The sequence below is a fragment of the Telmatherina bonti genome, assembly GCF_933228915.1.
Source record: "Telmatherina bonti genome assembly, chromosome: 3".
NCBI classification, from domain to species: Eukaryota; Metazoa; Chordata; class Actinopteri; order Atheriniformes; family Telmatherinidae; genus Telmatherina; species Telmatherina bonti.
Window position 1 is genome coordinate 14397613 of NC_136621.1, and position 24124 is coordinate 14421736.

Genomic DNA, 24124 nt, shown 5'->3' on the forward strand with positions numbered 1-24124 from the left:
TATTATGTGCATTTCAGGCTCATTTATTTTTATTTCTGAGACCAGAAGTGCTGGGATTGATCGCGTTAATGTCACAAATCGCTTTATTTACTTCAGACCAACCCTCTCCGTAGGCTGTCAGATCAACCTGTGGGCAAAACGAGTGGATTGAGACTCTTCTGCATTAAGCCCCACCTCCTGCCACTGCAGCTGGAGCGCACACCCTGCTTTTGCCGTCATTGTAACATCTCATAAACAGAAGGATTAGGCTAATATGAACTCAATAAAAAAATAAATAAATAAAATGTCAACACATAGCATACAGCCCTACATGTTGGAACCTGAATCAGACCCTGAAAACGAAGTGGAAAACAGCAACCCACAGCAACGAATGCAGCAGGATGTCTCTCTTTGGTAAACTCACCAGCCATCGTTGGAAATAACTTTATCTGATGTTTTCCACCCGCCTGATGTATTTGTACATGCCCTTGTTAACCAGTAGAAGGTAACCAATCACCGAACCTTATCTCCCGGGACATCACAAGGATTCCGAAGTAGAAAAAACTCTCTAAAACGATGCGTTTTTCGTTGCCATGGAAACCGAACGGAGAGCGTGCTGGAACTCAAACTCAAACATGCGTTTAGGTGATAAATGCTGTGTCGTTCACATGTCTGATGAGGATTCAACACTGTAACACTGTAGCAAGCTCAGAAAACTCCAAATACCATAATAGCACCCCTTTAAGTAAAGTATTCTTGAGCAGGAAAACAATGAAGACCTACAGGACTATGTGGCTCTTGTATGTCCCAATTGAGTAGCCCCGTTCTAGAGAGCTCTGCAGTGATGAGTGTAGTTCTGCCTTTCTCTAACTTGTCAAGATTGTGTCTTATTAAAAATGTTGTTTTTAAGGGTCATTTCTGCGTCTTTTCTTAAGCGGTCTGGCAGCCCTTCTTCATTACTTCATTTTTCAAAAATTCCTTTCTTTACTTTCTGTTTTGAATTAATTAATTTTGTTGCTTTCTATTTGTTGTAAAGTTGGAAGAACATTGAAAAAAAAAAAGTCATAATTGTCATCACAGAACAAATACAGTTTTATATGTTTCCATTTGTAATTATTTTAAACGTTTTTTTAATTTATTTTTTTATATTCTTATGTTAATTTATTTTAAATTTTTAATACTTATTTATAAGAAATCTGTTTTTGCTCTGGCAGGGGCTGCAGGTGAAAACCAGCTGGAGCGCTATATTCTGATGCAGTGCACCTCTACTTGGTCTGGTCTCAGTTATTCTATTCAATGTGATACAAAAAAAAAAACAACTTTATTTTTATTTTCACTGCCACTGAGTTTATGTTGCTTTGTCTGGAAAATACCTGAAAATGCTGTGGTCAGTGAAATTAGAAAAATTGGAAATAAAAAAAAGTTTTTAAAGTAATTACATCAACATTAAGATTAAATAAATTAATAAATAAAGATAGATATTAAATATTTCAAAACATATACAAGTACGTAAAAGCAAAGTATTTGAATATTAAAAAGAAGAAAGAGGCCCAAAGAAATACGTCACAAATTAGCAAAAAGGGGCATCAAGATGTGAAATGACTCAGATTACTATCAAGGACCATAAAAACGACCTAGTTTCAGATGATCTTTTTGACCCTTTAAATATCAAAATAAAAATAATCATGTATGTAGAAATGTCCTAGTAAAGAGTGGCCAGTCAGTCTGAAGGTCAGTTTCAGAGTAGCTACCATGCACAACTACACATGGCTGCAGTGAACAACGACTCGTGTGTTTGGCTTCAATGCAGTTCAGAATGCCCACGGCTCACAAACACACACACACACACGCAGGCGCACACACTGTTGTATTTTGCAGTTTAAAGGCACGAGCGAGTGCATGAGAGAAGATGAAAGACAGAGAAAAGCAGCAGAAGAGCGGAAACAGATGTACTTTAGTTGGTTAATTCTCCAGAAATAGATCAAGTGTTTACCTGAAACAAGACAATGACATGTGACACTACATGAAAACAGCAAGACATTTCCTTTTTTTCTTTGTGTGCATTGTATGAATGAAACATGTGATGTGCTGGTGTTTGGGAGAAAAGTTAAGTGAAAACAGAAGTAACAGGAGAGTTTGAGAGGCTGCAAGTGCAGCTGGCATTGAACAGATCCTGCTCTGCTTCAATGTGTGGCATAAAGTGAAGGAAATCTGTCAAGATATCATTCCACCTTAGCAGTTTATCAATCGGTAATGTGATGACTGTAAAAAACTTAAGAGGAAAATGGGATAGCAAAAATCTAAACACTGACTTTTGTTGGCATGCAAATACCTAAAAAGAACTTTGCCCAGCGGCACTTAGATTTCCAGGTCAAAGGTTTTCAGGGGATCCAGCTGTGGCGTAACATGTGGACAGGACAACTGACTGGCATTAGATGTAGCCAACATGTGCCAACTATAATCTTGTTAACCAGACTTCTTACATGCTTGCATATAAATGTGCAACAACAAAACGTTAACGTGTAGTCTATTTTGCAGTTAATTATCTCTCACATTAACAGCTAAGACTGTGGGTGCTTCTGTGTTTAACACAGAAGTAATGTTTTGAAAACAACAGGAAGTCATAACACACATATGTACGTACTCTGAAGAAATCCAACAATAGATCGGTAAATCTGATCAGGGGGTTCTGAAGATTACATGTCCCAAGTAGAAGTAGATGTGTCATTATTAGATTCAGTTTAATTCCTTCCGTATAGTGCCACTTCACAACAATTATCATCTCAGGGCACTTTACAGACACAACAATTCATAATAAATAGCCTGGTGAAGGAAACCCAATAGATTGATGGGAATCTTGACTTTGATCCAGTCGCCCCTTCAAACACGTCTTCTTGGCTTTATTCTAGCCATAGCGGACCATTATTTTTTATCTTTTCAGACATAGAACTTTTTGTACACTCATTGATCTTTGGCTGCCCCCGATTGGATATCATTATCAATTTAAACTATCTGATTGGTGGAAAGCTTGACAGGAAGTGACCCAATCATTATTTCAGAGTCAAATTAATCACTTCATAGCAACATTTTTCTTTACATTTTACGTCCAACTTCATTGGAATTGGGGCTGTATGATGATAATGTGAGAAAATACAGGCGGTCCAACGCTAACCCGAAATTCCATGGAAGTCAGATTTTTACCCTTAAATACACCCTAAATAACCCCTTTAACGCTTAATAAATCTAAATACATGTATTATAAATCACATTAATGAAAAAGCAAAACAGGCAATTAAAATAGACATTTCCATTAAAATAAATTAAATATACACGCATTGTCTGAGCCTCTGTGTCATGCATCGTAAGAGCTTAACTTCAAAACTTACACTATTTTTTTAAATGTACATTTATTTAATGAGCATTGTAAAGTCGAAACAACATTAGTAGAGAACCGTGCAACCCGAGGACTGCCTGTATGGTGTTATTGGCTCACTCGCTGTGGATTTACTCTATCGAGAAGGGGTGGGCAACTCCACATCTTGAGGGTCACATTCACGCAAATATTAGAAGTTTTTCCGCTGCAACACATCAGACTTAATTAGCATACCTGTGCAGAGTTCGACATCAAACTCAGATCACCTCGAAGGGAAGCTACATTTCATAATGGACCTTCTAGCGTTACACACTGCCACTCCTGAGGAAAAGTTGACAATTACACTGACACTATGATCTAGCTGGGTTTTAAGGCTTAATACATTTCAGCATCCCAGATTTTAAAAAAAACAAAAAACTAATCAAATAAGGTTATAAGGCATGAACTTTGTGTTTTTCATGTTTTTCTGTGGAACTCTTTGGAGATAATTACAAGGTAGTAAGTGTTCGTTACAATCACACCCCTAGATGTCACTATTTCACTAGATCCATAATAATTTTACACACATCAGTAAATCTTCCTGGGATTTCATAAACTGTGGGAAAATGTTAATCTCAATACTGAGCAAATATGAAGTTTTCTGTTGTATTGTTTTGTAAATAATTACATTAGAATTAGAGGCTTTTTCTCCCTGTAATAAACTTTAGGTGCAGAGTCACCCCTTCCCCCAGAAAATAAACAAACTAAACTATCCGTCTTAAAGCCTTCTTACCTTAAAGAAGCTGCCACTCCTGTTGGTGAGACCGCAGGGGGTTTCGACAGAGCCCATGTCGTCTTCCTGTCCACAGGACTCAGTCCCTCTTATGTCTGGGTCGGCGTCTGCTGAGTGTGGAGCTCTATGGGTCAAAAATATGCTTCAGTTCAGACATTCAAGCTGTGGTGCAGCGAGAGGAAATTCTTGCTTTGGCCGCAGCCTGTCTCATGGAGGCTCTGGCCTCCAGGAATGCTCTCAGTAACATCCACCTCGCCTTCCACCTTCACCACTGCCCTGAATTTAGTTCACATTTGTTTTTGATCTGAACTGTTTTTCTAAACATTTTTCATCCTCATACTCCGTTCTAGTTTCATCATAATTAATTTTCCGTTTCAGCCGGCCTCCGTTCCAGCACAGCTGCTTTCCTTCCCCACCCACCGTCACAGAACGTTTTTAGAACTCCACATCCAAATCCTTCACATAAAGCTGTGAAAAAGTAAACATCTGGCACTATTTGAACAGTCACTTCTTTCTTTTATGACTTATTATTGTTTCCATGTTTTCCTTTCTTTTTTTTAGTTCCCCTCCCTCTGTGGTTTGTTAGCCTTTAATTATCTGTCTCTTTCAGTCGTTGGTCTGTGTGTTTTGTTCATCTCTCTACTCTCCCCTCTCTGTCTTCCTCTCCAGCCATCCTGAAACTGTTAGGCCAGCCCTTCCCTTCCTGGCAGAGGATCACAGTCCACACAAACTGGGGAGCTGCTCTGTTTGTCCACCAGTCCACACATGCACTTTCATCTCACATAAAGAGACCGCCATCATACCCCCCCTAACCCACCACTGCACCTGTAGATTCGGTGGTGACTAGCATCTGAATTCTGAATAGTCTGAATAGCATATTTGCTCAGGATTGTTTTTTCACCATCATCTACTGATATGGTTCTTCATACAGTCTAACATTATTACATCCCTATATGCTGCATTTCTTAAGGAAATCTGAAAGTAATTACATCACATTAAAATAAAAAAAAAAGCACAAATCCATTTGTTAAAATAAAAAAATCTTAACTATTCCATTCTATTCTATTCTACAGTAACTTAGCAGACGCTTTTATCCAAAGTGACGTACATATGAGAGTGAGAACAACACAAGCACAAAACCAAACACTTGAGGTCATGATATGTACTTGTATTTGCTGCATTTGGCACAACATATTTATTATTGTAGATAAACAGAAACAAATCCTTGAAAACAAACATTTTAATAAGTTCTCATCAAACCCTTAAATTTAAAATTATCCACCATGATTTTTTTTTTTTTTTGTTTAAACTAAAGTTAACAAGAAAAATTTCAATTAAATGAATCCCAGTTAAAGCACTTCTAACCACAGTCATACACACACACACACACACACACACACACACACACACACACACACACACACACACACACACACAGACATGTGAAACACAAACACACAGTCTGTTATTAAAGAGTTTAATGGATCAGGATGTAATAAAAATAAAAAAAAAAGTAGTGATTTAACAGCTTGTAGAAGTGCTTTTAGCAGAAATAAGCTGATGTAATGGTTCTGTGGACGATGACATCAGTGTCTCACAGGACTGTGGAAGAATTTTTGTCTCCTCAAACTGAGATTATTCTGTTTAGTAGCAGAGAGAAGAGGGTCAGCAGTGGTCAACATCTGGAGACTCGGCTCCTACAATTCAGCCCCATCAAAGCTTCACCATGAAGCTTTTTACCAACTTAGAAACATCAACAGAAATAAAAGTTTAGTCTCCCAGTAAGACCAGGAAAAACCTCTTCATGCATTTATCTCCAGTAGACTGGATTACTGGTCTTTTCCCAGGACCATTAAACATCTGCAGCTCAGCCAGATGCTGCTGCTAGAGCTGTAACCAGGACTAAGAGGTCTGAACACATCAAACCAGTTTAAAGATCTTAACACTGGTGTCCAGTCAGTGACCGAATAGATTGTAAAACCAGCTGATTGTTTACAAATCCCAGAATTGTTTGGGCCCAAAATCTATCTGTGATATGTTCAGAGAATATAAACCAAGACACAAGAGGCTCAGGTCAGGTAGTCCAGACCAGATCCAACTTTTGACTGATCTTTCTTTTAATTAGTTTAATTTAATTTGATTGTCATGCTTCTTTACACCATCTGTAATGCATGTAATGCTTTAGGAAAAGCACTTTGAATTGTCTTCCACATGAAGTGTGTTTGCCTCTCCACTCTTCTCTCCAGTGTTGCTTCTGTTTGTCGAGGCTGACAGCATGCATTTCCGCACAGCTTTCTGAAGGCCTCACCACAGCATTTCAGCCAGACTAAAGTATCGATCATGTCAATACCTTGATCCCTCACATCTGCTGCTTTGTTTGGGATCATTGTCTGTCCACGTGAGACAGTTTTAGCCAAGCTTTAGGCGTCAGACAGATGGACTTGCATTTGATTCAAGAATACTTTAGTACCCTGCAGAACAAGCCCAAATCATTATCCCTCCACCACTGTGCTCCGCAGCAGGTGGGAAGTCTTTGTGCTGATATGCCGTTTGGTTTTTTGGTGCAGTTTAACCAAACTTGTTCAAAACACACTGTCCCATAGTCCTGCAGTGTGTTTTGTAATGTCATGTTTTTTGGGGGTTTTTTTAGAGAAAACAAATTTTCTATGGAAAACTTTCCTAACAAGCCATACGTATTGGTTAGCACTGTGGCCTCACAGCAAGAAGGTCACTGGTTTGATCTTCAGCTAGGGGGAAGCTCAAACAGTGACCTTTCTGTGTGGAGTTTGCATGTTCTCCCGTGTATGTTTGGGCTCTAGGTACTCCGGCTTCCTGCCACCGTTCAACTACATGCATGTTAGGTTAATTAATCCAGCTCTCTTCTCATTGGGGTCCTCTTCACCAAGGGCTGCCCCTGCTCTGACTGCATGGGTGTTGCTGTGGGGGCTGTCCCTGTCTGGTGGGTCGGGATTCAGCGCTGCAGGCTTACAGTTGTGGCATGGGTCCTGTCTGCCCGGACCTAGGTGGCCCCCATGGTGATGGCCTGGGTGGTCGTTGTTGGGGGTAGCCCTTTGTGTTGAAGCTCCCTGAGAATATTGTTTCCTTATCTGGTGCACATCTGGTACAAATGTACCTGGCCATTCATCTTCTTTTAACTGTTATAGGACTAATAGGGTGGGGGGTAGTTGTGGGTGGGTGAATGGGGACTATGGGTGTATGTGTGTGTGTGTTTTATCTATTTTGATGTAAATTGTTTTATAATGTAAAGCACTTTGTTTTGTTTTAAAGCATGAAAAGTGCTATACCAATAAAGTTTGATTTGATTTGATTTGATTAGTCACTCTAAATTGTCCCCAGGAGTGAGCGTGAATGGTTGTTGGTCCTGCGAAGGACTGGCGACATGTCCAGGGTGTACCCCGCCTCTCGCCTGAAGGCTGCTGGTACGGGCTCCAGCTCCCCCGCGACCCGTAATCAGGTTAAGTGGTTCAGATAATGAATGAAATTTAACATTTAACATGCAAACTGAGGCCTAGAGAGTCTGAGACTCTTTATAGGGGCGGCTGTAGCTCAGGCGGAAGAGCAGTTGTCCTTCAACTGGTAAGTTGGGGGATCAATTCCAGGCTTCCCCTGAAAGTGTCCTAGGGCAAGACACTGAACCCCAAACTGCCCCCCGATGTGCCTATCGGGGTATGAGTGTGTGAATGGGTGAATGTGACAAGTAGTGTAAAGTGCTTTGAGTGGTCTGTATGACTAGAAAAGGGCTATAGAAGTACAAGTCCATTTACCAAAGACCAGGGTCCTGCAGGTTCTGGATGTTTCTTGGTTTAGCACACCTGAAGCAGATCAATTGGTCAACCTGCTTGGGCCGAATTTACCAACAAGCTGTTGAGGAGAGTCATTTCATTTATACAAGTTATGAAAGAGCAGGAAAAGATCTAAAACCTGCAGGACTTTGGCCCAGCAGGACCAGAGTTGCTGTTGACCACAATTTTAAAGGGAACTTTATTTTTCACACATTGCTTATGTATTGATATCTACTTAAGAATTATCATATTTTCCTATAATATAAAACACTTCAGATGTGAAAGTTGCTTCACTGCACATGGCAAAACTAAACTTACATTTTTAATCAAATAAATTAGTCAAAGACATCATATGGACGTCCATTTTCTATTAATTTTGGGATTCTCACTCTCATGTCCACTTCAGCCAAATTTATTAAAATGTCTTTTTTTTTTAAACTAAACTTATACAAAGAGGAAAATGAAAAAGTCATGTGATGGCATTTTAAAAAATTTAGCACACATCTGTGATATAAATCTTCATGACAAGGGGTTGTAGTTTACAGTATGAAGTAAGTACTGCAATGTCAGCGCTGTCTTAGCGTTGCATCTAAACATAGACTGCACCAGTTTCCTGACTGTCTCGAACTAGAAGTGATGGTCTAGCTCTGAAGTGAAGGTTTCATTTCCACAAACTAAACAAAGTGCAAAGAAACAAAGATACAAAGCTGATTAGGACAAGAATGCTGCAAAGTGCTTCCTGCTGGGGATGTTTACTGAAACCAGTTCTTTTAGTTCCCGCAAAAGATCTGATATGTTTGTCCTGCCAATGAAAACTACAGGCGTCATGTGAATAAAACCTGTTCCCGTTGACATAAGCTTGGGTCTCAGAGGAATCACAGTGCATGCTGTGCATGCTGGTCGGTATGGTCGAACCAACTCCCAGTACTGCAGCTCTTCTTCACAGCTGCAGTGGGTAAAAAACAACTGTGGGAATGTCCTGAGAACCTAAAGATCACTCAAAAAAATGTTGTTCCCCAATCTCTGTCCTCACAAGCTACTGACAACAAATTGTCACATCAACCATTTCCCCTTCACACTCAGCTTTACAGTGTTGAAAGAACGTTTGATTAATGACTACATAATTTCCTGTCAAGTTAGACAAAAATCCCCCCCCCCCCCCCCCCCCCCCCCAATCAGCACAGCGATAGTTTCTGTAGTTGCACAATATATCCAACTAATAATCTGAAATCATTTTATTTCGTTACGCAATTTTATTTATTGTACTCCCAGCTGAGATCCCAATAACGTGGCAAATCTGACATTAACCTGACCTAGAAGTCCAGACCGCGACTGCGAAGAGGCTGTCCACTATGGAGACAATACTAAGAGGAAGTTGTTGTGGCTGGTTTTTCAAATTTGATGCTTTGGGCTGAAATTGAAGAAAAATAAATATGGAAATATGGAAGATCTAACCAACATTTATAACCTAACGTTTTTTCTGATACTAGAATAATCAGCTTCAGAATCACATTGTTTCTGACTAAAGCACATCATGTCCAACTTTTGGTGTCATTTACTTTAGTTATAGCTTTCATTAAAGACAAAACTTGACAAGGTGTTGGACTTTATTTTGACGTGCACACCATCCAGTCAATTATATACCAGTTAAGTTTGGGATCACACCACTATGTAAATAGGGATGGGCTTCTTAGAAAACAGCAAGTTTAGTGGTAAAAACCAGGTAAACAGAGAGAGCAACAAGCCAGATCTTTAGGAAAATATTTAAGACTTTATTTACTTGATTTGCTCGGTGTGGTTCTGTGTTTTGTTGTTTGTTTTAAAAGTTTGATTCAAATATTAAACATATTATTTCCTAATAAAAAAAAGAGTTTTGCAATAAGAAATAAAAAGCGTATTTACCTACTATCAAATCACTCCTAATGACTGACATAGAAGCTCTGAAGGATGCTAAAATGAAGAGTCATTTGGGAGCTGAAAGAGTCGACTTGTTGAAGAGAGACGAGTAAAAAGTGAATAATAACAATAATATTTGAAAAAAGAATGTAATTTCTCATTACTACAGCGTAGTGTACAGCACATTATTTAAATATGTAAATAAATAAATATTTCATTTCACAAGGAGGTGACAGTGTCTACAAACACATCCAACTGTTGTTTATTTAAACTGTCAAGACAAGTTGACAACATGAAGTCATGCTTCGTGTTTATAGACTGACCAACAGGCTTCATGCTGCTGGGCTCAGGGAGGAGGCTGCAGGCAGCTGCATAAGCCCACTGTTGATAAGAACTCCCACATGTGGGTCATGTTATTGCCCTGAGGCGAACCAGATGATGCCGTGGGTGTGCATCCGCAGGAAACAGTGAAAAAGATATGGACAAAGCCCAACTTAATCTGAGAGCAACATGCTTACAACAAGGCAAAACAGTGACTCTACAGCTGAGCTGTCGGTCCACGAGGTTTGGTTTAGTTTGGTTCTTTTATTTTTCCATGACGACACAAGGTTTGGTACTTTCCCTGAAATGTTGTGGATCTTCTGTCAGCCTAACACTAACCTGACCAACACTGTGACCTCTAAACACAGCTACCAGAGGCTCAAAGTAGCAAAGCAAAAATGCTTAAATGACCGTCTAACAAATCATACTGCATACTTAATGTAGTAAATCCTGGTTAGAAACTATGTCAGACGGCAATTCTGCCTTCCACTCTGAAGGTCAGCTGGCAGAAACCTGCACTACTTCACTTTGCTGATCCCACTGAATCACCTCCATAAACAAGCCGAGGCCTGAGCTCCGAAGCAAAAAGAAAGATGAGGAGGAGGTGTGGTCTTCTTCAGACTTAAACACAGAAAGGGATGCTGATGATAAACTAGAATTTTAAAACTAAGATACTAAAGATGATCAAAAGCTTAAGAAACGCAAGAAAGGACTTGTGGCCACGCTGGTCTGCAACCTGAACTCTGTCCCGTTTCACATGAAGCAGTTTGACTGGGATATTCTTGATGATTTGTTTCCGCTACCTGTAACAACTCTTCTGAGGAACACATTTTAAAGTGTTGAAGATAACATGATATGAGAAAATACAACTTTGAGCAGAGATTTCTAGGTGTGCCTAAACCTCTTTGCAACGGCCACCCACGTTGTGTACGAGCCTAGTCACACTGTGGCCACGGAAACTAAACTATTTCCTTTTTCAGAAACAAAAATGTATAGACAAAGCTTTTCCAGAAAAGTGTGTGTGTTCACACAATTCCAGGTGAATCACTTGTATCAGTGCCAGGAGTGTAACTGGAGCTGCAATGCAGCACAAAAGCTGAGAAGAAGACATGAAGCATCCTCAGATGTAAACCAGCAGCCTTGAAGAAGCAGATGAAGATAAGGGATGTCACACTATTGATTTCACACAGACTGGGTTCTGGTTGAGTGTCAGAACCTCAGTCAATTCTGACAAACCGACCCATGTTCAGACCAGTTTAACCAGAACCAAAGTGGGAGTACTTAACTCTGCTGAAGTAAACATCAACAGCTTAGTGATCTGCTCCTGAAAGTTGATGTTTGTGTCATCAGACTTCATTAAAGCTTATGGTTTCCCAAAAATAAATAACATTCTGTACTCAGGTAAGTAAGTGAATTGCATAAGATGTTAGGATTTCAGCTGCCAAAGTTTTAACTGGTTGCCAGGCAACATGATGCAGCTGGGAAGCGGGACATGCAAAACTACTTTCAGAGCCACTGTGGTATTTTTTCTGTTTCAGTATTCCTTCTTGGTGTTCCCAGTGAATAATGACAACGTCAAGGTTTCAATCAGGTGATTTATTTTTGTCCTCCTCAGTGTACAATATACACCGTGTCCCCACCAAGTATTTACAATATTTACAATATCTCACCAGTCATTCACTTATTGCCAGCTCTGCAATTTACCATCCCAACTCTCTCCTCCTCTCGCTCAGAATGAGCATCTTATAAACACCAAGCTCCGCCCTTAACAGGAAGATTACCAATTAGTATAGAAAATACATTTTTTCTTCAATTCCATTTGTTCTTCTTCACACATATACATGCAGTAACATTCCCTTACATACATACATTTGCACAACCCCGACATTGTAATGATCCGCACTGTGAACAAAGAATAAACAGAATAACATTCTGCGATGCGGTGTTTCAATGTGTCACCCAACGATGACGTTACCGCCGCATTGCGACATCTTGTCTTAAGCGCAGCGCTTAAGATGCCTCGGTTTTCCCCAAACTACCATCAAGCATGGGAACCCCTTCCTACTGTTGTTAGTACCACCATTCACCTAGCGTAGCATCCCTAATGTCTGCTACGCTAGGTGAATGGAGAAGAATACGGCTGCTGAACTACTGTAGGTGTGTCGCTAGTAGTGTGCTGGTGCAGAAACAACCCTCAGGTAAGCAAATCGGTGTGTGTGTGTGTGTGTGCGGGTGTGCCGCAGGTCGGCAGTGAGCGTGACAAGGCCGCTTTGTCACACTTCTAAACTTTCTGAAATTATTTGATGTGATGTTCGTTTTTATTTAACTTTATTGTAACACAGGATGTAATACAGCACTTGTGAACACCAACAGCCTGCATAGTGAAACAGCTCTGGGGTAATTGCATCATCGGGTCACAAAACCCTGTGTTTGTAGGTTGAACAAATGGAATGGAAAAGGAGGGCGTTTGCAAAGCTGTTCACTTCGGGAACGGTTTTAGAAAAGCTGTAGTTTCAGACTTCCAAAAGGCCAGTTCTGTGTGGATGAAACATCCAAACAAGAAACAACTGTAGCAGAAACACCTCAAGTTAGCCCAACTACCACATCAAATCTGTGCATCTGAACTATCAAAGGCAGAAAAGCACAGTTGTGTATGTACATTACCAACAAGGAAACCTGGCAGAACATGTACTGTACATTCACCCGCTACTTTATCAGACCAGCTGTTAAACTGCATGTCAACACAAATATCTATCAGCCAATCACATCTCAATGCATTTAATCATGTAGATGCGGTCAAGGCGACTTGCTTAAGGGAAATCGGAGCATCAGAATGAGGAAGAAAGAGAATTTAGGTGATTTTAACAAGGCATGATTGTTGGTCTGAGTACTTCAGGGCACATCCACATCTGCCTTTTTAATTCAAATCCGAGTCCGTTCGCTCGGATAGTCCGATTTGTTTGCAGAGCTGTGAATGCGCCAATTGAATTCTGATTCAGACCTAAGAAGTGGACCCAGTGATTTTGAATGCACTACTTTTTCCTCTCTGGACATTTGGACACCCCTAGAAAATGGCATGAGCACTATATTGGGCACTATGTAGGGAATAGGGTGGACATTTGGACACAGCCTGGGTCTAAGTCAGGCTGCTGCTGGTGACTTTGTGGGTTTGTTTCTATCATTTCTTTCCCCACCCATCTCTTGCACTCATTCACTACACCAAACATCCAATTAGAGTCAGCCTTCTTGCAGGCATTGATAAGAAAAATCAATGATGGCACCAATTCCAACAACCAATCACAGCAGAGTGTTTTCTGCTAGGTGCGAATCTCTAAAACCAAACAAAGCTCAAGGTGCAGTCTACGGATTTTTCTTTTGTTGTACACAATAATATACAGGTTGCACAATATTTACAACACACTGTGAAACAAGTATACTGGTTATTGGCATAACTCCCCAAAAAGCAAGAAAGTTGTGATCTATGACATGTAGCTTTGATGTTTTTTAAAATAAAACCCAGGCTGTGTTGAAAACCTGTGAACAAACAGACAAACTAATCTTTTCATCTCCAAAAACTTTTTTGTTTCAATAAAAATAATCCCCAGCTTGTAGAGATCACTGCTGACAGACATCAGACCGCTGACTGATGCTGAGTCAGTGCTTTATCAACTAAGGCTCCAAAACATCTGATCCGTCTTCGTGCTTCTTGTGCAAGAAAAAGGAAAAAAATCACAGAAAGCAAAAACTTCAGACATGTGTTATTCCTGGCTAAGATCTCTATTTGGATCAGGAAATAATAGGTGGAAACTTGGGAAACTGGTCTTTAAAGAGTAGTGGGCAGAATATTCTCCCATCTGGAAACACCTCAGGACAGATGTGCTGTTTATGTCACGCTTCCATGTTGTATATTTCTAAATACATTCCAGTTTAATCACAATATAAACTCTCTGAAAGCAGATGAATCAGAAATGGATGAGCACTCCGATCCAGCAGTGAAGACTGTGTTTGTTGAGGTTTGTGATGAGCTTGCCGTTAAATTTGTGCAGATTACCTGACAGGCTGGAAACACATACATATACATGGTTACTTCTCTGGTGGATTGGTCACTTTAGCGACAATCTGACATCTAGATTCTCTCTGTTACCCCTTTCGGATCATTGCAGACTTCTGCTACAGTGTGAGTGTGAAAAAAGCTTGTAGATCAGGTAAATGCTGTGTTGTGTCATGGTCTTTTGAATTGAAGCTTTGCATTATGCTTCATATGTTTTGCATCTAAGTAACCGCTTATTACCGTCAGTTAGTTTTGCTTCCTACTTCTATATGTCATACAACTGTGTTTTGTTTATCTTATTAACTTTATCCACATGTGTCTAGTGCTTTGCATTTTTTCTGAGTTTTTATTTACTCACTTCCTGTCTCCATTAGGTGCATGCAGTGTGTCATTTCCTTAACCTCGTAATGCCTAATGTAGTGATTCCCGAACTATTATTTACCCACGACCCCAAAGAAAACAAACACTGACGTTTGCTACCCCCCCCCCCCCCCCCCCCCAAAAAAAAATGAGTGACTGTGTGATCATGCTGCCATCCTCTAAATTTAAGGAAAAGTGTCAAAAACTTCCCAAATTAAGAATGTAAAGTAGTTTTTTATTGATTACGTCAATAGCTGTGACAAAGCGCCCATATAGAAAAATAAGCTTTAAAATAAAATAATGCCAGATTTGTATTTTTAAAACAATTTTGTTCCATCATTATGTCGTTGCAGCTGCTTGTTTATAAAAACAATTGGGTCAAAATGTTGGGTTTAGTAAAAAATAATCACGCAAACTGGATGGTTTTCGAATGGTGCACGTGTACACAATGGATCTGTGATTTTCTTCTTGTATACGACATCTATAGACGCTCATAAAAACAGGCTATTTTTTCCTATTTGGTGCAACTGGAACGGCGACTTCGTGGTGATGACGTTACCTTCTCTTGCTTCTTGGAACTCTAAGACAACTGGAATGCACCACCAGTCTGACAAGGCGTGCCAAAGTGACAAAACACCAGTGCCTGTTTGCTTGTTCTTGTACATGTGCAGCTGAGTAACGTACATAAAGACAAAGACAGCCAGATTGCCTGGATGAAACGCAACAGGACTTACTGCATGAGGACAAACACTCAAATACTAATATTGATGTTATTACAGTACCATCAAGTCCATTTACATGCTAGTCAGGAGCAGCTTGATTACCAGACAAAGTGAGGTTTTGTTAAACATGAAGACCAGGCTGCTTCTTATTGAGTCGGCTAAAGAAGGTAGAAGGTGAAGCTTTTTCCACAAAATGGTAAAACTGTAAGCATGGCTGAGTATTTGTCAGAGATTAAGATTTGCTCATTCCTGAGGTGAATATCAACTGGTTGAGAGTTAGCTTAACAACAAGAGCGAAAGTGTCCTAATCTGTTACAAAGAGGAAGCGGAGGCATGAAAAAAAGAGAGGTAATATCTCAAATATAGAAAAACCTTTGTTTCAGTTCACATATCAGACTTTTATCCACAATGACAAAAGCTCAAATGACAGCATGAACACCATGAAGAGTAACCTTTGATTCAGATTGTTCCACATATTTTCTAATCTGTCACCAAGCAGCAGCTAAAATGTAGCCACTTGGAAGAGATTAAAGCTGTTACTTTTTCCAAAAACCCAAGCTGATGCGTACAGTAAAAGCAGCATTCTGTATCTGTAGCTGAACGGACAGAGCCGTGCGATATACCCGGTTGCAGGACTACGTCTGCCATCTGTGCAGCTCCTGTGAAAGCATTTAGTGTTAACATCCCCCACTGGGATATTTTATTCTAACACCGGTAACTCGAGTGGCTGCTTCCCCGTCCAGACAAAATGACATCACCTTTAAAAAACCTGCGGATGCCTCAGTTCTGCCCCAAAGCTGCAAAAAAAAGAAGCTCTTCCAACGAGAGCTTTCTTTCTGAGACTGCTGCAGCAAAAAAACAATCCCAGCAACAACTCAAAGACTAGTCAGCTTCATAACCCAGACCAGACAAGCTGCAAGTTATTTTTTCTTATGAATTAAATTCCTTTTTTTTTTTCCTTTCTTCTTTCTTTTTTGTGTCTTGTCCAGCATTTAGGCAAGCAGAATGATCGTCTGGATGCTGTGTTCTGCTGAGCAAATTTACTTTGCCAAGGGAAGCTTTATAGATATAATAATCCCCTTGACTTTCAGATTTTTTATTTTATTTCTATATTTATCTTGCGTTATTGTTTGAATTGCAGAGTTTGTACTGCTGGACCGGAGACGACAGAAGAAAGACAGAAAGAGAAAGAAGAGAAAACACCTCTTAGGAAAAATGAAAGAGGGAAAAAAAAACAAAAAACATATATATATATATATATATATATATATATATATATATATATATATATATATATATATATATATATATATATATATATATATATATATATATATATATATATACTTATTTCCCCAACGGTGGGATGTAAATGTAGCTCTTTGTGCTAAAAATCCTTGGTTATGCCGTGAAGCTAAGCTGCTCAGCAGATTCCAAAGAGGCTTAAATGAGAAAACTGGTGCCTTTATTATTCTAATAAATGTCAGGTAACTGCTCACTCAGAACAGACAGGGAAGCGAGGACACCACGGAGCTGCTAAAGATGGCACACATTCAGGTAGAGGCATGTTTCCGAACGAAAACCCCTGTCAGCTGAGAGAAAGCAGGAACAAGCTGCTGCAGGATACTTTCAGGAGTTCTGGGAATTTTAGAGCTGACAGTGACAAATTTCTACGAAGTGAATCATATTTTAAATCGAGACTTTAAGGGAAAATGTTGTTGTACTGAAAAAGGGTTTATCCGTGAGTCCTGGAGACATTTTGGTGGGAACTTTAAAAAAAGCCTTCAGGCTCCAGCATGTTACAATGTTTTCCAGACCAGCCTTCAGTACCAGGAAGATCAAGTTGCTGCATATCGTGCGAGCTGAAGAAGGAAGTCTGCTGTAGCTGCAGTAACACAGCAATATGGCCTCCTCCCACAAGAATTATGCTCTAGAAATTTCCCTTTGCACTTTAAAGGTGCAACATGTGACAGAAACTGTATCTGTTGGTATATAATCACAGGTGAAAACATGTTCATGTCTGGAAGAATTTTGGCCAATGCCAGCATCATTTAGTTTCATTGCCTGTTTTCACCAGTGTGCTTTTTTTGTTTTGTTTTTTTGTGGCCCAATCTTACGTGCCTGACCTTAAATGGTCAAGTTTAGCCCACTGCAATCTATTGACTACAAGAATCACCACTTCCTGTGTGACGCTGGACAAAGAGCAAAGCACCATATGGAAATATACTGTGGATGGTTTGTTTTTAAAGTCGCAGGCCAAGAAGAAAGAGCACAAACTGCTACATGTCCACTATTGTCCCTCTGCCTTTCCGTTTTGCCTTCTTCTTCATTATAAATCAAGTAAGGCATTGCCCCGCTATGACACCATTCAATTACACAGCTGATACCTCTATGGCTGGTGCAACACCCTAAGCAGCAGTGATCATGGTTTACCAAACCAAACCCTATCAAAGCAACCTGTCCTGAGCCGGATTCCTACGTGGAAATTTAACTTTTCAGTCACTGCTTCCTCATCCTCATTCCAATTGGTCCATGAGTTATGAGAAAATAAAGCATAAAACTATTTCTCAACTGGATACCTTTGATGTTTTCAAAACAATATCCTTTTTTGGTATTGACAGATCCTAATGATGCCTAAAGAGGCCAATTATCATGCTATCCAACATCACACAAACTGACCAACTTGGAAAAAACCATAAAGATACTGAGAACAGTGGGAATAAACAGCACTACACTCGGCAATATGGAGGTCAGGCTTCTTTGGTAAGCTTGCAGTAGAGACACGACTCATTCACATGGAGTCAGTTGATCTAATGTGAATTCTTTCAGGGTGCTTCTCTTTTACAGATTTCTAGGATCATTTATCTGAGATGTGATCCAAACCCTAGATTTACAAGAGGGGTGACAAGGCTGGAAATTTTTGCATCCCTCAGGAAAAACTTCAGAGCGTTGCAGGGGAAAAACCCCTCTGACTTGTCAAATAAGAGGAAGGCAATAGATGTTTGGGAAATTCATTGCTTCGCTCACACCCTCTTTAAAAGCTGAATGCTTTTATGAGCTTTGTTTGAATCAAATATGTTATAACCAAAACAAAAGATGGAAATAAACAATCAGAATAGATCCACTTCAGAATTATTCATAGTGGAAAGACCTTTCAAAAAAAAAAAAAAAAGTTGATTGGGAACCCCTGATGTTGCATGGCTTTATAATTTTTTTTTTTTTTTTTTTTTTTTTTAAATTTATCAGAAGGACATTTAACTTTTCTGGAAGGTGTATCAGAAGTCATAGTTTCATCATTTTCAACATTTTAGCTAAATGATACAGAAATAATTGCTTAAATTATGTTCTATAGACGTAAAATGAACCAGCTGGAGCTTCCAAACAAACAAAAACAAAACTTTCTCTCCAGTTCCTGAAACAAATGCAAAACTACACAATCTGCTGGATCTTTAGTGAGTTCGGGGGCCGCTTGTACAGCTACTGCGCATGTGCACAGATCGACAATAAGCTTCATGTTATTGGTTCCTGCTGGAGGTATTTGGGGCAAATAGCTTTGAGCGACTGAAGGAACTTATTTTTCAGATTCCTGCCACGGTGATAAAAAAAAAAATCAGGACGATGAAGGAAGTAAGCAGCTATACGGAAAATGGAGGAAACTCCTGTAAACGAACACACTTAATGCTCACGCGCACAGTCATGAACAAGCACACACACACACACACACACACACACACACACACACACACACACACACAGATCTCTTCAGTCAACTGTGTCTGAAAACAACCGTCTTTTTCTCCAAGAAAACCAGGAAAACAAACGCGTCTCCACTCACCTGCAAGTTGGTGCGTTCACTTTCTCTTCTTCTTCTGGGTTTTGCTCCATGATGACAACTCCAAGCGCGGCTCGGTTCGGCGGCACAACGTCCCCCCGACCCGGTTTACATGGTTTAAAGAGGTACAAAGACGAACATGGGGGCTGGATGGATCAGAGGTCTGTGAGGTGCGATGGACGGAGGAGGAGGAGGAGGAGGAGGAAGGCTGTAATATGACGCCTTGTCCTGATTGGTTGAAGGGATTGTTTTAAGATTTGCTGTGATTTTCATGTTTGGAGTCAGATCTCACATTACATCATGATTACATTGAAAGAACTGTAATAAAAGTATAAATACCACAAACGCAACTCGAGTTGTAGTTTAATAAACATTAAAGTTGCAGTAACTTATTCTAAGTTAAGTTAGTTCCCTTATAATGATGAACACAAGCTTACAAACAAACTCTTAAGACTTTATCTTAGATTTATTATTTTTTCAGCCACCTACAGAAACTCACACTGTCTGGGTGAAAACTGTTGTCATTTACTTTTATTTCAAGGCAACAGCTCGTGCAAAAGTTCTGTCGTGTTTATATTTATTCATAAAACGTATAAAAACGTAAATAAAAACTGAATGCAGTGATTTACAAATGTCACCAACTCGTATTTTATTCCCAGTAGGAATTAAGCAACGTAACAGATGTTGGAACTGATGCAAGATTTTAGCTGCTCAACAGTCCTGCTTTTTTGTTGCTGTTTTTCGCTTTCATTGTGTTCTGTATGATTTCTGTTGCTGAAAGGTCTGGACTGCAGGCAGGCCAGTTCAGCAGCCGGACTCTTCTCCTGTGAATCTGTACTATTGTGATGGATGCAGTACGTGGTTTTAGCAGTGTCTTGCTGAAATTTGGAAGGCCTTTCCTGAAAGAGATGTTGTATGGATGAACAGATGAACAGATGTGGCTCTAAAGCCTGTACTTTCCAGCAAAAAACCAGGCATCCAGTAATGACCCTCAAGCCTCGTCCCATGCACAAACAGATTACTCAGAACTCTCTGAATCTTTCGATGCTATTGTACACTGCAGATAAAGGGGGATTCAGCTCAGTTCCATGAGGGCCGCAGTCCTGGAGGTTGTCAATTTATCCCTTTTAAGCTTGCATGAGTCAAACTAATGAGTCGTTGTGCAGAACTTAATAGGCTGTTGGGTCCGTTTGATTTGAGTCAGGTGTGTTGGCGTATACACATCTGTCCATCCATCCCTTCTCTTAACCAGTTAGTCCAGTTCAGGGATGTGGGAAACTGGACTCTATCCCAGCAATCATCAGCAGAGTACATCCTGGACAGGGATTGAGGAACATTTTTATTAAACTTTTCCACCATTTTTGCATCCAGTTTTTCTTAAACTGGTGAATCTACAAGCTGTTTTGCATCTGAGAGACTTCATTATTCTCTTTAACACTTATTCATATTACTGGCATATTTCCAGTTAACCTCATTAGTTGCCAAACGTTCCTCCAGTTGTTTCTGAATTGTACCCACTACTTTTACAGCCTTTTGTTGCCAACTTTTCACAGATGTGTCGCTGCCATTAAACACAAAATGAGCTCATATTTGCCATGAATGATAAATGTCATGAATAAAACATGAGTTGATGAGATTTGTGTTTCATTCACATCTTATGCAGCGTCCCAGCTGTTGGAATTGGGTTTGTGTTACCTGAAAGTCTCACACACGTTTTACAAAAACACACACAAAAAATTCTGTCTCCTGACAATACATTACTTATTAATATAACCACAAGATTTCACCATAACAATACAAACTCAATCAGCCAAAATGGAAACATCTTCTAAATAACATAAAATGATGAAACACAAGTTAAACTGGGTCTAAATGAGGACAAGAGAAACAATCCTCCATCAGCGTTTACCGAAGAGTGAAAACCTTCATAAACATCATCATTATTCAGCACAGAGATAGAAGAGCTGCAACAAGTTTCCTTTTGGTCTTGAATTAAAGACATAACATGATTCTGAAATAAAACCTCATTTTAACTGAGGTAATTGTCAAAAATGTGATTATTGAGTTAAGGAATCATACTCCCAGTTTTCTGTTTCATTACTTTTTTCTTTTATTTAGTAAACAAAAACTTTTAGAAAGGCTCAACAAAAGGCTGAAAAGTGTTCTCCCCTATTTAAAGTTACAGTAGAGTAGCTCTTGTTCTTACTGCTTTACTGCTGCAGCTGAATGTATTCACAGAAAATAAGTTTACAAAAGAGGGAAAATAGATGTAGGTTGAGTTGCTATTAAAGAATGACGGTTCCATCAAATATGGCAAAAAGTATTTTAACTAAAGTTCTGCTTTAAGGATGCTGAGATGATCATGCTATAGTCTTCGTTATCTGCAGGACAGCTTCCATGTCAGATGCGTCACATTAGCATCCTCTGGACCAGAGACAAAGGGGGAGCATGAGATAAGATTTTTTGCACATGTTGGGAAGCACCAATTCTAACATGTAATATATCAAAATGGAAAATTAAAAGACTCTACTAATCAGTTCCAACTAAACTAAACACAATTTAAACCCTAAACAATTACATGGGAATGTCTCCTTGTGATTATAGTGGCAGCACTTTGGTGCCAAAGGCTGCAGTTTCTTCATGAGTCCGGTCATAAACGTTTAGGGAATTTACTTAAAATTCCAATGAAATGGGCAGCAGTGGCTCAGGTGGTAGAGCGGCTTGTCTCGTGACCTGATGGTTGGCGGTTTGTGTCCTGCTCCCCTTCGCTGCTGCAGCCCTGAGGAGGATTGTTCTCTGAGGGCCGGTCCCAAGCCCAAACCGGATAAAAAGAAGAGCATCTGGCACAAAACGTACCAATTCACCTGAGTGGTGATTCGCTGTGGGAGTTTCCTGTAAGAACAGAAGCTCCAGAAGTTGATCCTGTCCTCTAGAGAAGACCAGGTTGCTCTGACTTCACCTCTAGTGGACATCTGCAAAACATACTCGTCTTTGTCGAACTAGCTGCTGGCATATAATGCAGAACAAGTCACAGACAAATATTCAACACATCATTTAGATCCTCTGGATGAAATCCAGATGTTGACTAATGTCATTCGATGCTGCTGTGATTAAAAGGCTGGAACAGTGTGATTGATCTAAACAGAGCTGCAGATGCAGACAATGTTTCAGTACTGATATTTACCTCCAGAGTTCATCAGATTTCACGTCTAATGAAGGCAGAGGCCTTCATTTAAAAAAAAGGTGTCAAAAGAGATGCTGTTTACTGCTGCTACCTGATTTTTTTCCCCTGCTGCTTTCTTTCCAAAGATAGCTGCTAAGGGCTGAAAAGGGTTAAGGACTCATTCTGTCAGTAATGGTATTTAAAAAGGGTTTTAAAAAAAGAACGTCTAAAGGAAATATTAATAACCCCGGAGAAGGTTTTTCTTTATTTAAAGCAGCTTAACCTTTTGTTCTGAGCCACAAGAATTTCTACACAGTTCCTAACACGTTAAACCTCTCATTCACAAAGCTCCAGCTCCTAAAACTGAACCCAGTCTGGCTCATAAAGAGATGAGGAAACAGTTTGAGTATGTAAATCAGTTTATTGCAAGAAGACCACTGGGCAACATCTTCATCTTGTTTCCAGCTCGGAATTCTGCCCAGAGGTCCCCGTCAACAAAAATGAGGATTTACAAACAATTCAAAAGACATGAGCTTCAAATGACAATAATTAGCAGAGAACTAACTACGGTTGGCCTACTTTCTAAATATTTCTGGATACACCTCAAATATAACTTTTCATCAAAAGATATTCCACTGTCTGAATTAATAGTAGCATATTCCCTCTGATATGTACAGCATATTCAAGGCAGTCCGTGCCCTCTTTATCTAGGAAATGCACTAAAATTACACACAAAATAATCTGAATAATGACAGAGGCATGCAAACCAACCAGTATTTGTCCCTATGTGGCCTACCTGAAAAAAAAAAAAAAAAAAACCTCAGCTTTTACTGCCTCTATAAAAAGGCAGATCCGTGACGCCCTCTAGTGGCTGCAAGAGGAGCAGCAACACCTCTTTACCCTCAAGCTTCCAGTTGACCAGAATTTCTACTGGAATGAAGATTCCCTTATATCAAAATAAAATAAAATAAAATAAAAAGATTAAATAAAAATACGTAGCTTCCACATTTATTTAAACACATGCTGAAACAGAGTGGCAATACTGTTGACGACGGTGTTTTCTTCTGTTGGCTCAAATACACGCAGGATGATGGCCACAAGCATTCAATTTTCAAATACGAGGGATGGCACAAGATTTCAAGCACTGTGTCTGAAAAAGCAATGTGTTTGTTTTTTTTGTTTTTTTTTCAAAGAGTGGCATGCCATCAGTACGCATTTCTCTCTTTATTTTTGTCTTTTCTCTGCAGACGCCATGTTTCAGCATCGTGGCAGCCCACTCCCAACACTTAAAATATTGACAAAGTATCTCATAACGATAAGATTCAAAGTCATTTTCATGAGATGTAAAAAGGTTATAATCAACTTCATTGAATTAAAATTACTTCAAAACTTTAAATTAATTTTAAATCTCAGAATTATGACTTTTTAATCTCATAAATATGAGATACTTATATGTAATTATTTTTACATTTATGAGTGGCGGGAAATGCGCTTCCATACAAGTCACTAATTTAACAGATGAGGGGACCTGACGACATGTCAGGTTGCGTGACGAGATTTTCTCGTTTCTCTTTTTAAAATTTGCCATGTCTGAACTTAACCATACAAAACTTATAAATTGTAAAGTTCTACTCTTACATATAAACATCAAGTCAGTTCCCAGTACTTAGGTTAAATATCTGGTACAGTACATCGCAGAGCTCCGTGAACAATTCACCGAACTCACTGTACAACAATCCAAAGGGCTGAAACTGGTGGTCAGACATGATCTTTGAATAAGTTAATTCATAAATAAATCATGATTATGTCTTCCCAGTAACAGTGATATCCTTGGTTTTTCTCCAGATTGTCA

General features: G+C 39.5%; 1 protein-coding gene across 2 annotated transcripts in view; it reads right to left on the reverse strand.

Annotated features, from left to right (window-relative positions):
* LOC306774461 (ras and Rab interactor 2-like) overlaps positions 1-19246 on the reverse strand; it is a 61220-nt gene extending 41974 nt beyond the window's left edge. For both annotated transcript variants that reach the window (XM_079264500.1, XM_079264501.1), the window contains exons 1-2: positions 19113-19246; positions 4125-4248 (exon numbers count right to left, since the gene is read on the reverse strand). In XM_079264500.1, the coding sequence (XP_079120626.1) occupies positions 4125-4248; positions 19113-19162 (174 nt within the window). In that variant the 5' untranslated portion in view covers positions 19163-19246. The remainder of the gene's footprint in view (positions 1-4124; positions 4249-19112) is intronic.
* Between the last annotated feature and the right edge of the window lie 4878 nt (positions 19247-24124).